Source organism: Canis lupus, chromosome 1 (genome assembly GCF_003254725.2).
Source record: "Canis lupus dingo isolate Sandy chromosome 1, ASM325472v2, whole genome shotgun sequence".
Taxonomy (NCBI): Eukaryota; Metazoa; Chordata; class Mammalia; order Carnivora; family Canidae; genus Canis; species Canis lupus.
In genome coordinates, this window is record NC_064243.1 from 28269502 (window position 1) to 28281723 (window position 12222).

At 36.6% G+C, this 12222-nt stretch overlaps 1 protein-coding gene and 1 long non-coding RNA gene across 17 annotated transcripts in view; one reads left to right on the plus strand and one right to left on the minus strand.

Annotated features, from left to right (window-relative positions):
• LOC112644163 (L-lactate dehydrogenase B chain-like) overlaps positions 1 to 12222 on the plus strand; it is a 171201-nt gene that overhangs the window by 59466 nt on the left and 99513 nt on the right. For 6 of the 16 annotated variants that reach the window (XM_035710565.2, XM_035710553.2, XM_049112928.1 and 3 more), the window contains 3 exons: positions 1499 to 1561; positions 2115 to 2160; positions 3761 to 7650. In XM_035710565.2, the coding sequence (XP_035566458.1) occupies positions 4177 to 5163 (987 nt within the window). In that variant the 5' untranslated portion in view covers positions 1499 to 1561; positions 2115 to 2160; positions 3761 to 4176 and the 3' untranslated portion in view covers positions 5164 to 7650. Of the gene's footprint in view, positions 1 to 1498; positions 1562 to 2041; positions 2161 to 3760; positions 7651 to 12222 lie in introns of those variants that run through there. The other 10 variants (XR_007412191.1, XR_007412195.1, XR_007412198.1 and 7 more) reach the window with 5 other exon arrangements.
• LOC112644164 (uncharacterized) overlaps positions 1 to 12222 on the minus strand; it is a 45147-nt gene that overhangs the window by 21983 nt on the left and 10942 nt on the right. The window lies entirely within an intron of this gene.

Sequence of the window (12222 nt, forward strand, 5' to 3'; positions counted from 1 at the left end):
CAAAATCCTATGTTGTTTAAAGGAATACAGCAAAACCCAGCAAAGAACAACATAAAATTCACAATGAATGGCATCAACTACAAAACTAACCAGCCATGCAAAGAAGCAGAAAATGTGATCATTATTTTTTTTTAAGATTTTATTTATTTGAAGGAGAGAGCACAGATGGAGAGTGAGAGGGAGAAGCAGATTCCCTGCTGAGTGGAGAGCCCGACAACACGCTTGATCCCAGGACCCTGAGATCATGACCTGAGCTGAAGGCAGATCCTTAACTGACGGAGCCACCCTGGTACCCCCAGAACATGTGATTATAATTACATGAAAATAGAAATGAATCTAGAAAATATCCCTGGAAATTAAAAAGATTATGAAACTAGCAAATGAGGATGTTAAAACAATAATTATATATGTGCTCGATATATTCAAAAAGGGTACATGATGAAAAGAGAAAAATAGCCCAAATGGAACTTCTAGAGCTGAAAAGTACAATATGCAAAAAGGATAATACAGTTGATTAGGGTCAACAGCTCATTAGACAGCACAGAAAACAGCAAGCTCTCAGCCATAGAGACTATCCAAAAGGAAAAGCACAGTGAGGAAGAAAAGACGGAGACAAATGAGCAGAGCATCAGGGACCTGTGGGATAATGTTAAGCTGTCTAATATACATGTAATTGGAGTCATATGTGAAGGTGGGTGGGAAACAGAAAAATATTCAGCAAAAAGGGACCAGATATACTTCCAATTTTGAATATAAAAGGAAACCAGAGGAAAAAAGACTCATCATGTACAGGGACAAAGAGAAGAATTATCACAGATTTCTTGTCAAAAACCATGCAAACTAAAAGATAGCTTTACTTTTGTTTTTTTAAAAGTAACTTTAATGTTCTGGAAGGAAAAAACTTTGAATTTTATAATACAATTTGTTTCAAAATGAAGGCAAATGAAGTGTTCTCTCTCTCTTTCTCTCCCTCTCTCTCTCTCTCTCTCTCTCTCTCTCATACATACACACATAGCTGAGAAAATTTGTTGCTGGTAGACCTATACAAGAAATGTTAAAGAAAATTTTTCAGTCAGAAGGTTCATAAACTATATTTTTCTTGATTAAACCTACTTATAAATATTGATATTCTTCTTTTAATCTGGTGTATTTTACCATAAAATTTATATTACCTGAAATCAATATTGCATTTTTACTTATTTTTGTCAAAACTAGCTGCCCTCATCTTTTCATTTGTAATATTTCTTTTTTATTTTTAATTATTTATTTATGATAGGCACACAGTGAGAGAGAGAGGCAGAGACACAAGCAGAGGGAGAAGCAGGCTCCATGCACCGGGAGCCTGATGTGGGATTCGATCCCGGGTCTCCAGGATCGCACCCTGGGCCAAAGGCAGGCGCCAAACCGCTGCGCCACCCAGGGATCCCTGTAATATTTCTAATATATTTATTTAGGTAAATCTTTTCCACGGATGATACTTTTTTTTTTTTTTTTCAAGGATGATACTTTGAAAGCTGTTCTATAGATGACTCTGGAGTGTTTCTGAGGCTTTATTTTTTATGTAAGTACGTTTATATTCTAAATTTTAGGAAATATTGGTTTATGTGCATGCATATAAATGGCCCACATTTTCTTTGCTTTTATATTTTATTTTTTAGGAGGCTACTAAACTGTTGGCCAAAGTGGTTGTCATTTTACAGTTCGACCATAAGTTAAAAAAAAAAAACATTTACTTGCTTTGCCAGTTTAAAAAAATTATCCATTTTAGAAGTTTTTTTTTAAAAAAACTGAGATAAAAAATAAATAAACTGAGATAAAATTAGTATATTACATAACTTTTAGGTGTACAACATTATAATTCAACATCCATTTGTGTTACAAAGTGATCATCACCAAAGCCTATTTACTGTCACCATATATAATTGACCTCCTTTATCTATATTGCTCACCCTCCAATTCTCTTCCCCTCTGATAATCTTCTATTTGTTCTCTATGTTTATTAGATTTTGTATTGTTTCGTCTATTTGTTTCGTTTATTTAGATTCCACATATGAAAGAAATCATATGGTATTTGTCTTTCTGTGACTTAATTCATGTAACTTAATACCTTCAAGGTCCAGCCATGTTGTCACAAATGCCAAGATTTCATTCTTCTTTATGGTGAGTAGTATTTTTTTAATGTCAATATATAGAAGTTACCAAAAGAATTAGTTTTTCACTAAGTGAATCAATTAGTTCCTGGGGCATTGGCCATTTATTACATTGATAATATCAGTCGATAGGACAAGAAAATTTGCTTGTATGATAGGTGCCTTAGTATACATGTACTTCTTTTCTTCTTCTTCTTCTTCTTCTTCTTCTTCTTCTTCTTCTTCTTCTTCTTCTTTTTCTTCTCTTCTTCTTCTAAAAACACAGGGGTCTGACACTTCAGCGAATTTTTTGGAATCCAAGAATCTTGGGCATGAAAAGAGATAGCTTCACAAACAATGAATTGCTGAACTCTTCAACATTTAGTAGGCTTGCTTAAATTTTGGCAGCAATTTATTCCACTTATTGGAGTACTGCCCATTTTATTAACTGGGTAACCTAAAAATGTGCCAGCATTGAGTAAGGCTTGAGCAAGAGAAGAACTCTATTTGGCCCAGGCCAACTTCTTGATTTCTTGTGTCCAATGGAATTCCACATTGCTTAAAGCACCTATGGAAGATCAGAATGCTATGGCAGGCACTGATAAGAGAATTGGAGAGGAGACTCATACCTTTGATTTGAGAGATAGCGGGGATTGTGGTGATGGCATTGTCTCCCCCATCACCAAAAAAGGTGGCAGGAACTTGCTTGGTCTGAGTCCATGCACAACTTCTGCCTCTCTCCTTCAAATGGACAAGTCTATGATATATTCTGTAAATTCATCAAGAGGTACCAGCAGAAAAGAATGTCTCAATACCCTACAACCAAAGACCAGCAAGAATACATCTGCTGTTGAACAAATTTGGTCTAATGTTTGTTACAGAGAAAGTACCGCATAGGGAACTGTGGGACATCTATGTAAGAAACTGTTAAAAATGATTTACACATTTTAAACTGTGTTAGATATTCTGGAGGAGAGTTCAAGATAACTGTTCTTTGTTCAGGATTGAATGTGGTCAGGAAGCAAGGTTGATTCTATGATTGGGTATCTTAAATCTTACCTATAAGATGGGAGGAATAAAGTGAGGTTATATCTGTAACTGGTAAAGAAGTAGCAGGCACTCATATGAACATGGTTAGGAAGATACTTGGTTGTTTTTAATGGCTTGGGCAATGTTCATGTTTTTATCTGTTTTAAGATATAATTATAATATGATTTTTTTTTGTCCTAATCATTACAATCAGAGTGCCCTTCTCTGATGCTGAAGGTCTGTGAAATTACTCTTGCCTAACAGAACACCGAGACCTAGCTGTGAGTGTCAGGCCAGTTCTTAGCAAAACCAAAGTCTAGCTGATAGTTCCAGGCCAGTCCTGTCTGTTGGGGGCTGTTTTTCTCTCTGAAGAGCCACCGTTCACAGCATTAATCTCAATAACACCTATTTATCTTGAACTTTTATCCTTCCTTGTCTCATTCTTCCTGGTTTTTCACTAGTACTCTTTGGAATGGAATCTGGCTCAGACCACTTTATTCTGGTTTGCACCTTCATTCTTTTCCAGACATGATAACTCAAACTAAGACATTCTTTTTGGGAAACAAAAATATTCTAAGTATTCTTCTTTTGAATGGGGGCAGCTCAGGATTGGCTCCTGGCAGCAGCCTTCTATGGTGGCCATGTGGAAAGCATGCAGCATCTATCAGATTTGTCCTGGAACAATGTGCCTGAGGAGCAGACAACTGCCACATCCCACATCCTTCCAGATATCTTGCTCTTACATAAACCTCTAAGTGCAACTATAATCCTGAAAAAGAAAAAAAGAAGATAGGCAGTAAAATTCTAATGTTATGAAGGAAAAAAATTAGAATGAACTAAGAATATCATCTATTGGTTAATATTATGTTTCTACTACCAAAAAGGCTTAAAACAGTGATCAAGAAAATAAAGAGGCGGATCCTGCGCCGGAGGAGAGCGGATCCTATGCCGGAGGAGACGCAGGCAGCTAACCTGGTCTCCTTCGTGTGACCCTTACAGCCGCTGGTCTCAGGGCACAATGGCAACTCTTAAGGAAAAACTGATTGCACCAGTTGCAGAAGAAGAGGCCACGATCCCAAACAATAAGATCACTGTAGTGGGTGTTGGACAAGTTGGTATGGCATGTGCCATCAGCATTGTGGGAAAGTCTCTGGCTGATGAACTTGCCCTTGTGGATGTTTTAGAAGATAAAATCAAAGGAGAAATGATGGATCTACAGCATGGGAGCTTATTTCTACAGACACCTAAAATTGTGGCAGATAAAGATTACTCTGTGACTGCCAATTCTAAGATTGTGGTGGTGACTGCAGGAGTCCGTCAGCAGGAGGGAGAGAGCCGCCTCAATCTGGTGCAAAGGAATGTTAATCCTCAGATAGTCAAGTACAGTCCTGATTGTATCATAATTGTGGTTTCCAACCCAGTGGATATTCTTACATATGTTACCTGGAAACTAAGTGGACTACCCAAGCACCGTGTGATTGGAAGTGGGTGTAATCTGGATTCTGCTAGATTTCACTATTTTATGGCTGAAAAACTTGGCATTCATCCCAGCAGCTGCCATGGATGGATTTTGGAAGAACATGGCGACTCAAGTGTGGCTCTGTGGAGTGGAGTGAATGTGGCAGGTGTTTCTCTTCAGGAACTGAATCCAGAAATGGGAACAGACAACAACAGTGAAAATTGGAAGGAAGTGCATAAGATGGTGGTTGAAAGTGCCTATGAAGTCATCAAGCTAAAAGGATATACCAGCTGGGCTATTGGATTAAGTGTGGCTGATCTCATTGAATCCATGTTGAAAAATCTCTCCAGGATTCATCCAGTGTCAACAATGGTAAAGGGCATGTATGGTATTGAGAACGAAGTCTTCCTGAGTCTTCCGTGTATCCTGGACGCTCGGGGCTTAACCAGTGTGATCAATCAGAAGCTGAAGGATGATAAGTTTGCCCAGCTCAAGAAAAGTGCGGATACCTTGTGGGACATCCAGAAAGCCCTAAAAGATCTGTGATGTGACTTCTGGCTTCTAGGCTATAGAAATTTAAAACCATGATGTGATTAACTGTGAGCCTTTAGTTTTTCATCCATATACATGGATCACAGTTTGCTTTTATCTTCCTAAATATGTGAATCTGGGCTCACAGAATCAAAGCCCATGCTTGGTTTAATGCTTGCAATATGAGCCTTGAACAAATAAAATTAACTATTGTAGTGTGAAAAAAAAAAAAAAGAAAAGAAAATCCCAAATTTGTGGCTTGACAATTCAGACTTATAATTAGAAGGATTGACAGTGGCCAACTGTGGGCATGGTCTAAGAGAGGGGAAAAGGAAAGCCAGGTATTTAAATTTTCTTATATGTAATACTTTGTATATGTAAAAATTTTCTACAACAAGTATGTATTACTTTTGTACCCATGCCTGGTATTAACTTACACTATAAAGTTATTATTATTACATCTATCTGAATAGAAATTATAACTGATCTTGTTTGTATTGTTTATATTTTTTCACTAAAAATACCAACTCATACTTATGAAACTGAAAATTCTTGGTCTTTCTAAAAACTCCTGAAAATAAGAAGCAAAATTCCCACCTCTTGGTCATGTATATAGGTCATTGGTGGTTATAGAAGCTACTAATGAGCCCATGCTTATTTGTAGTCAAATCCATGATGAGTGAGATCACAGGACATTAAGCAAGTAGCAGACCAACAGCAACATCCTAAGTTGCTGTGGGCAGATAGATAGATACTTAAATGGGTCATACAGGAAATGTTACGACATTCACTTTTGTGGGAGTGGGGGCAGGTAGAGACTGTTTTCAGCTCTAGCTTCAGCCAGGAAATGTCTCTTTCTACTGAAAGAAGTGTCATTCTACCAATCCCCCTTTCCATTTCCACACTCTTGTAAAAAGTCAGGTTCAGTCAGTGGCTAAAGCACATGGGCCTGTCCATTATGAGAAGACAGATTGTTCATGGGAAGAGACTGAGTGAGACTATTGGGTACAGAGCGTATCAGCAGGACCCAGAACCTTCCATGGTAATTGGTTGATGCAGACTCACCACCTAATGATGGTGAGCGATCAAAGAGTAAAATGGAGAGAAAGAGCACAAAGATCTTGAGACAGTGCAGTAGAGTGGGACAAGAGTAAACAAGGGATACGATGCACAGAAAGGACCCAAATGATGTTAGGACTAAGCCCTCCACTGGTACTCATAGTTATCTGGACATCATTATGATTGAGAAATTAGGAAGTATAGGTACACATCTGAAGGTACAAATTGAAAATCTCAGTATATTACCAAAGTAATCAATATGATTAAAAAGATAAACTCCAAATTTGAAAAATATTGGCCACAAAGCAGTTATCATTTCTTTCTTTCTCAGTATGTGCCTGATATTGTGCTGAGGAGTTTATGTGCCTTGGTATGTGTGATTCTCATAATACTTTGAGGTTGGCACTGTTATTTCCTTCATTTGGAAACTTGATGTTCAGAAGCACCAAATAACTTCCTTAATCCTGTGGCAAACTGCTGGCAGGGCTTGATTCAGACCCAGATGACTGATTCCAGACTCTGCATTCTTAATCACTGTGTAGACAGACTGTCTTTTCAAACTCACCAAAGGTCATTATCAAATATTTTGTGAAGAGCATTGGAAACCCATCATTATCTATAGCATATTCCTCAGAGTTTTGGGAGTATGACTGGGTAGAGAACATTTTGGAGTGCAGATTTAGCATCTTGCAACAGATTTTGTTATTATTTGCAAATTAGCAAGGTATGGAATATTTTCAGTTACTGATATTTGTGGATAATTGGGTCATGTGGACTGCACCAAGTATTAAATGACAAGTTGTGGTGCCTCAACTGAGCAGGAAAGGTAATTAAATTCTGTCTTAGTAAGGTTCATTTCTCTCTGGGGAAGCTACTTTTCACACTTCTGCAGTGTGAAATGCTACCACAGAGGTTCTTAACAGTTGACAAATGTTGATCTAGATTGAAAGGTTGTGTAGTGAATAAATTTGTTTTGGAATCAAATAAATATCACTTAAATTTGGAAATAGATACATTTATAGAGGGTTATAAACTTATAAGGTAATAAAAGTAAGCACCCAAAATATGAGAACATTTTTAAAAATTTCATATGAAAATCTGTTTGGAAACCAGTGAATATTTTGCAAAAATAGGAACATCTCTTACATTTTTTGTTTCTATGGGTTCAATTTTTTAGATCCACGTATAAGTGCAATCATATAGTATTTGTCTTTCTCTGTGCGATTTATTTTAATTAGCATAATGACCACAAATTTCATCCATGTTGTTGCAACTGGCAAGATTTCTTCTTGCCTCTTCCTGAATTATATATAAATATATATGGCATATAATATATATTTATATGGCATTTTCTTTCTTCTTCCATACATTGACAGACTCTTAGGTTGTTTCTGTGTCTTGACTATTGTGACTAAGGCATCAATAAACATGCAAGTGCAAATATCTCCTTGAGATAGTGATTTCATTTACTTTGGTACAGAAAAGTGGGATAGCTGGATCATACGGTAGTTCTGTTTTTAATTTTTTGAGGAACCTCCAGACAGTTTTTCCTTTTTTTTTTTTCTCAGACAGTTTTTCCATAGTGGCCATGGCAATTTACATTCCCACCAACAGTACATAAGAATTCCCTTTCCTTCACGTTCTTGCCAACACTAATCTCTTGCCTTTTTCATAATAGCCATCCTTACAGGTGTGAGATGATATCTCATTTGATTTGCATTACCCTGATTATTAGTAATGTTAAGCACCTTTTCATGTACCTGTTGGTTGTCTGTATATCTTCTTTGGAAAAATATCTATTCATAACTAACATCATATTCAATGGTGAAAAACAGCTTTTCCTCTAAGGTCAGGAAAAGACAAAGATATCTATTCTTACCTCTTTTATTCAATGCGGTAGTAGAAGTCTGCCACAGCAAGCAGACAAGAAAAAGAAATAAGAGGCATCCATATTGGTAAAAAAGAAGTTAAACTGTCACTTTTTGCACATTACATGATACTATACTAAACAAACAAATAAACAAACTAACTAAAGATTCCACAAAAAAACCTGTTAGAAGTAATAAATGAGTTCAGTAAAATTGCAGGATGCAAAATTAATATCTAGAAAATCAGTAGCCTTACTATACACTAATGAAGTAGCAGAAAGACAAATTAAGAAAACACTTCCATTTACAATTGCACCAAAAAGAATAAAATATCTAGGAATAAACTTACCCAAAGAAGTGAAAGGCTGAAATTATATAAAACACTGATGAAAGAAATTGAAGGTGACACAAAGAAATGGAAATACAGTCCATGCTCATAGATTACAAGAATTGATATTGTTAAAATGTCAATACTACTCGAAGTGACCTATAGGTAGAAAGCAATCCTTATCAAAACATCAATAACATTTTTCACCAAACTAGAACAAACAATACTAAAATTTGTATGGAACCACAAAAAAACCTGAATAGCTAATGAAATCTTGAGAAAGAATAAAACTCGAACTATCTCAATTCCATATTTCAAGATATCCTGCAAAGCTGTAGTCCCCAAAACAGTATAAACACATAGATCAATGGAGCAGAATGGAGTCCAGGAATAAACCTACATTTACATGGTCAATTATTCTGTGACAAAGGAGACGAGAATAAACAATGAGGAAAAGACAAACTTTTTGATAAATAGTGCTGGAAAACTGGACAGTTAAATGCAAAAGAATGAAACTGAGCCACTTTCTTATTAAACCATACACAAAAATAAACTCAAAAGAGATCAAAGACTTAAATGTGAGGCCTGAAGCCATAACGCTCCTAGGAGAGAACATAGGCAGTAACTTCCTTTGACATTGACTGTAGAAGCTTTTTTCTAGGTAGGTCTCCTCAAGCAAGGGAAGAGAAGCAAAAATAAACTATTGTGATTGCATCAAAATAAAAAGAGTTTTCACAGCAAAGGAAACCATCAACAAAATATCTCCTGTTTTTTTTTTAATTTTTATTTATTTTTATGATAGTCACAGAGAGAGAGAGAGAGGCAGAGACACAGGCAGAGGGAGAAGCAGGCTCCATGCACCGGGAGCCCGACGTGGGACTCAATCCCAGGTCTCCAGGATCGTGCCCTGGGCCAAAGGCAGGCACTAAACCGCTGCACCACCCAGGGATCCCCTATCTCCTGCATTTTTAATTGATATATTTCTCCCTGGATTAGCCTGAGGCATAAGAACCACAGAGTCAAGTTTTTAATAGTTGGATCTGAAGCATTTCTTTCTTTCCATGAGGAATAAGTAGATCTAGCCTGGTAGATTTTATAAATGCCCAGGTTTTTATTTGAATACATTATTTTATCTGACTGCCACTTTCTCATTGTAGATTAATATTAATATCTGACATACAGATTATTAGATATTCCTAAGAGTGATTTTTCTGGCTTTCAAGGCTCATTCTTTTATTCAATGAATATTCACTGAAGGCCTTTGAAGGGGTCAAGCTCTCTTATGGTTCTGAGAACCATATACTTGGTCACAAGACAGACGATGTCCCTGCCCTTTTGGAGCAAGCCCTCTCATCGGGAAAGCTAGACAGTATTTAAAATTTAAAACTATATGTATCAGATGGTGATGAGTGCTCTGATGAAAATAAAGCAAAGTTCTTTAATAGGGAGGAACCTGGAGCTCCTTTTGAGTAGGCAGTTAGGGAAGACCCAGATGGCCAGCAGGAAGCACTTGTGCAAAATCAGTGAAAGCGCATCCCAGGCAGGGGAACTGATAGAGCACCCAGCCAAGAACCAAGAAGCAATCTGATCAAGAACAGGATTATACAAATAACAGACTGCTTTATCTAGACAAAATAACCAGAGGATTACCTAGCATACTCTCTGTTGGTTAGGCCCCAATTCTATCCTTTCAAGTATCAACTGCCCAGTTTGATAACACTGTTTTCTCTCTTTTTTATTTAAATTCAATTTGCCAATGTATAATACATCATTAATTTCAAATATAGTTTTCAATAATTTATCAGTTGAGTATAACACCAAGTGCTCATCATATCACATACCCTCCTTAATGCCCATCACCCAATTACCCCATCCCTCTGCTCATCTCCCCTTCAGCAACCCTTAGTTTGTTTCCCAGAGTTGAGTCTTTCATGGTTTGTCTCCTTCTCTGATTTTTTTCCCATTCAGTTTCCCCTCCTTCCCTTGTAGTCCTCTGCATTATTTCTTATATTCTGCATATGAGTGAAACCATATAATGGTCTGATTGACTTATTTTACTCAGCATAGTACCCCCCAGTTCCATTCATGTTGATGTAAATAAATGGTATTTATCTTTTCCGATGGCTGAGTAATATTCCATTGTATATGTAGGTATATATATATATATATATATATATATATATATATATATATCTCCATTGTGTGTGTGTGTATATATATATATATATATTATATATATCTTCTTTATCCATTCATCTGTCGAAGGAACACTGGTTTTATTCACAAAGATGGCAGAAACAACAAAATTGACATTCTTGCATAGTGAAGAAAAGACTTATCTGTGGATGACCTGGAGAAGCTGAGTAATACAGCTAAGACCAGTTTAATTGTTAATATATTAAGCATCAGTTAAAGAGTTCATAGTTAATTTTCTATTAAAACTCTGAAGGAGGAAGACTATAATAAATATGACACAGAACCCAGCTTTATGTTAGAGCATGTTACTGAGAAAATATGCTACAAGTTAAATGTTGTTCATAGGGCTTTATTGGGAGGACCACGCTTCTGGATGTTTTTTATCACAATGCATCCCAGCAGCACCGGCCCAAGCCTGTTATTTCCACCCTGTAGCTCACGTGGATTTACTGTGGTGCTGATGTGCGTAAATGTGGTTGTTTCTGCGGTTTTCATACAGGTTCTGGAGAGTTACAGATTGTACAAAAGGTCGTAGGTCAGTTCACCTTTCCAGATACAGAACAAAGCAAAATTCTAAAATGCTGGTGCTTAGCAAAGTAATCTTTTAAGTTTAGTTTGGCTTCCCATGATTAAAAACAAAGAACAAATTAAAAAACTTAAAAAATAATTAAATATCATTAGCACAGAGTAATACCCTTGAGCCTATGGAGAAAACAAACAATAAATACACACACAGTCTCTCAATTATGACTGCTGCTCTTATCTCTCTTTTCATTGTGTCTTAGCTGTGCTTTTCTCGTAAAGCTTGAGAACATTTTGTGGTATTTTTGATGGGAGAAAGGGTAATACAAAACATTAAGGGTCTTTAACTCATAGGAACTTGTGGAAAAAGGGAAAGATAATGGAGTCATTACAACTAAGCAAGCTAAGTGATCCAGGTTGTAAATATATTGGTAATTCAAGGATATTTAGAAATTTCTACTGATAAAGTTAATTAAGGGAGTATCCTAGTTGGATACTCCAACCTTAAAAATTTATTTCTGATATTTTAATATTTATTTAAGATTTTAGTGAGAGATGTTCTCTTTTTTGGGTCTTCCTTTTCCTCCTTTTGTCTCTTTATGGTAAGTTCAATCTTAGGGAGCAAAATGAATCTTTTTAAAGAAACAATAATTTCTGTTACTAAATTGCAGAATGGGAAGATGTGTTCTTAATTGTAGTTATCCTTAACCCTGACTACGCATTGGAATCGCCTAGACTCCTGCTTCTCAAACCTTACGTGCATGTGAATCATCTGGGGGATTTTATTTTATTTTATTTTATTTTATTTTATTTTATTTTATTTATTTTATTTTATTTTATTATTTTATTTTATTTTTTATTTATTTATGATAGTCACAGAGAGAGAGAGAGAGAGAGAGAGAGAGAGGCAGAGACATAGGCAGAGGGAAAAGCAGGCTCCATGCATCGGGAGCCTGACGTGGGATTCGATCCCGGGTCTCCAGGATCACGCCCTGGGCCAAAGGCAGGTGCTAAAGCGCTGCGCCACCCAGGGTTCCCCGGGGGGGATTTTATTAAAACAGATTTTTGAATCAGAAGTTCTGAGGTGAGGCCTGAGATTTT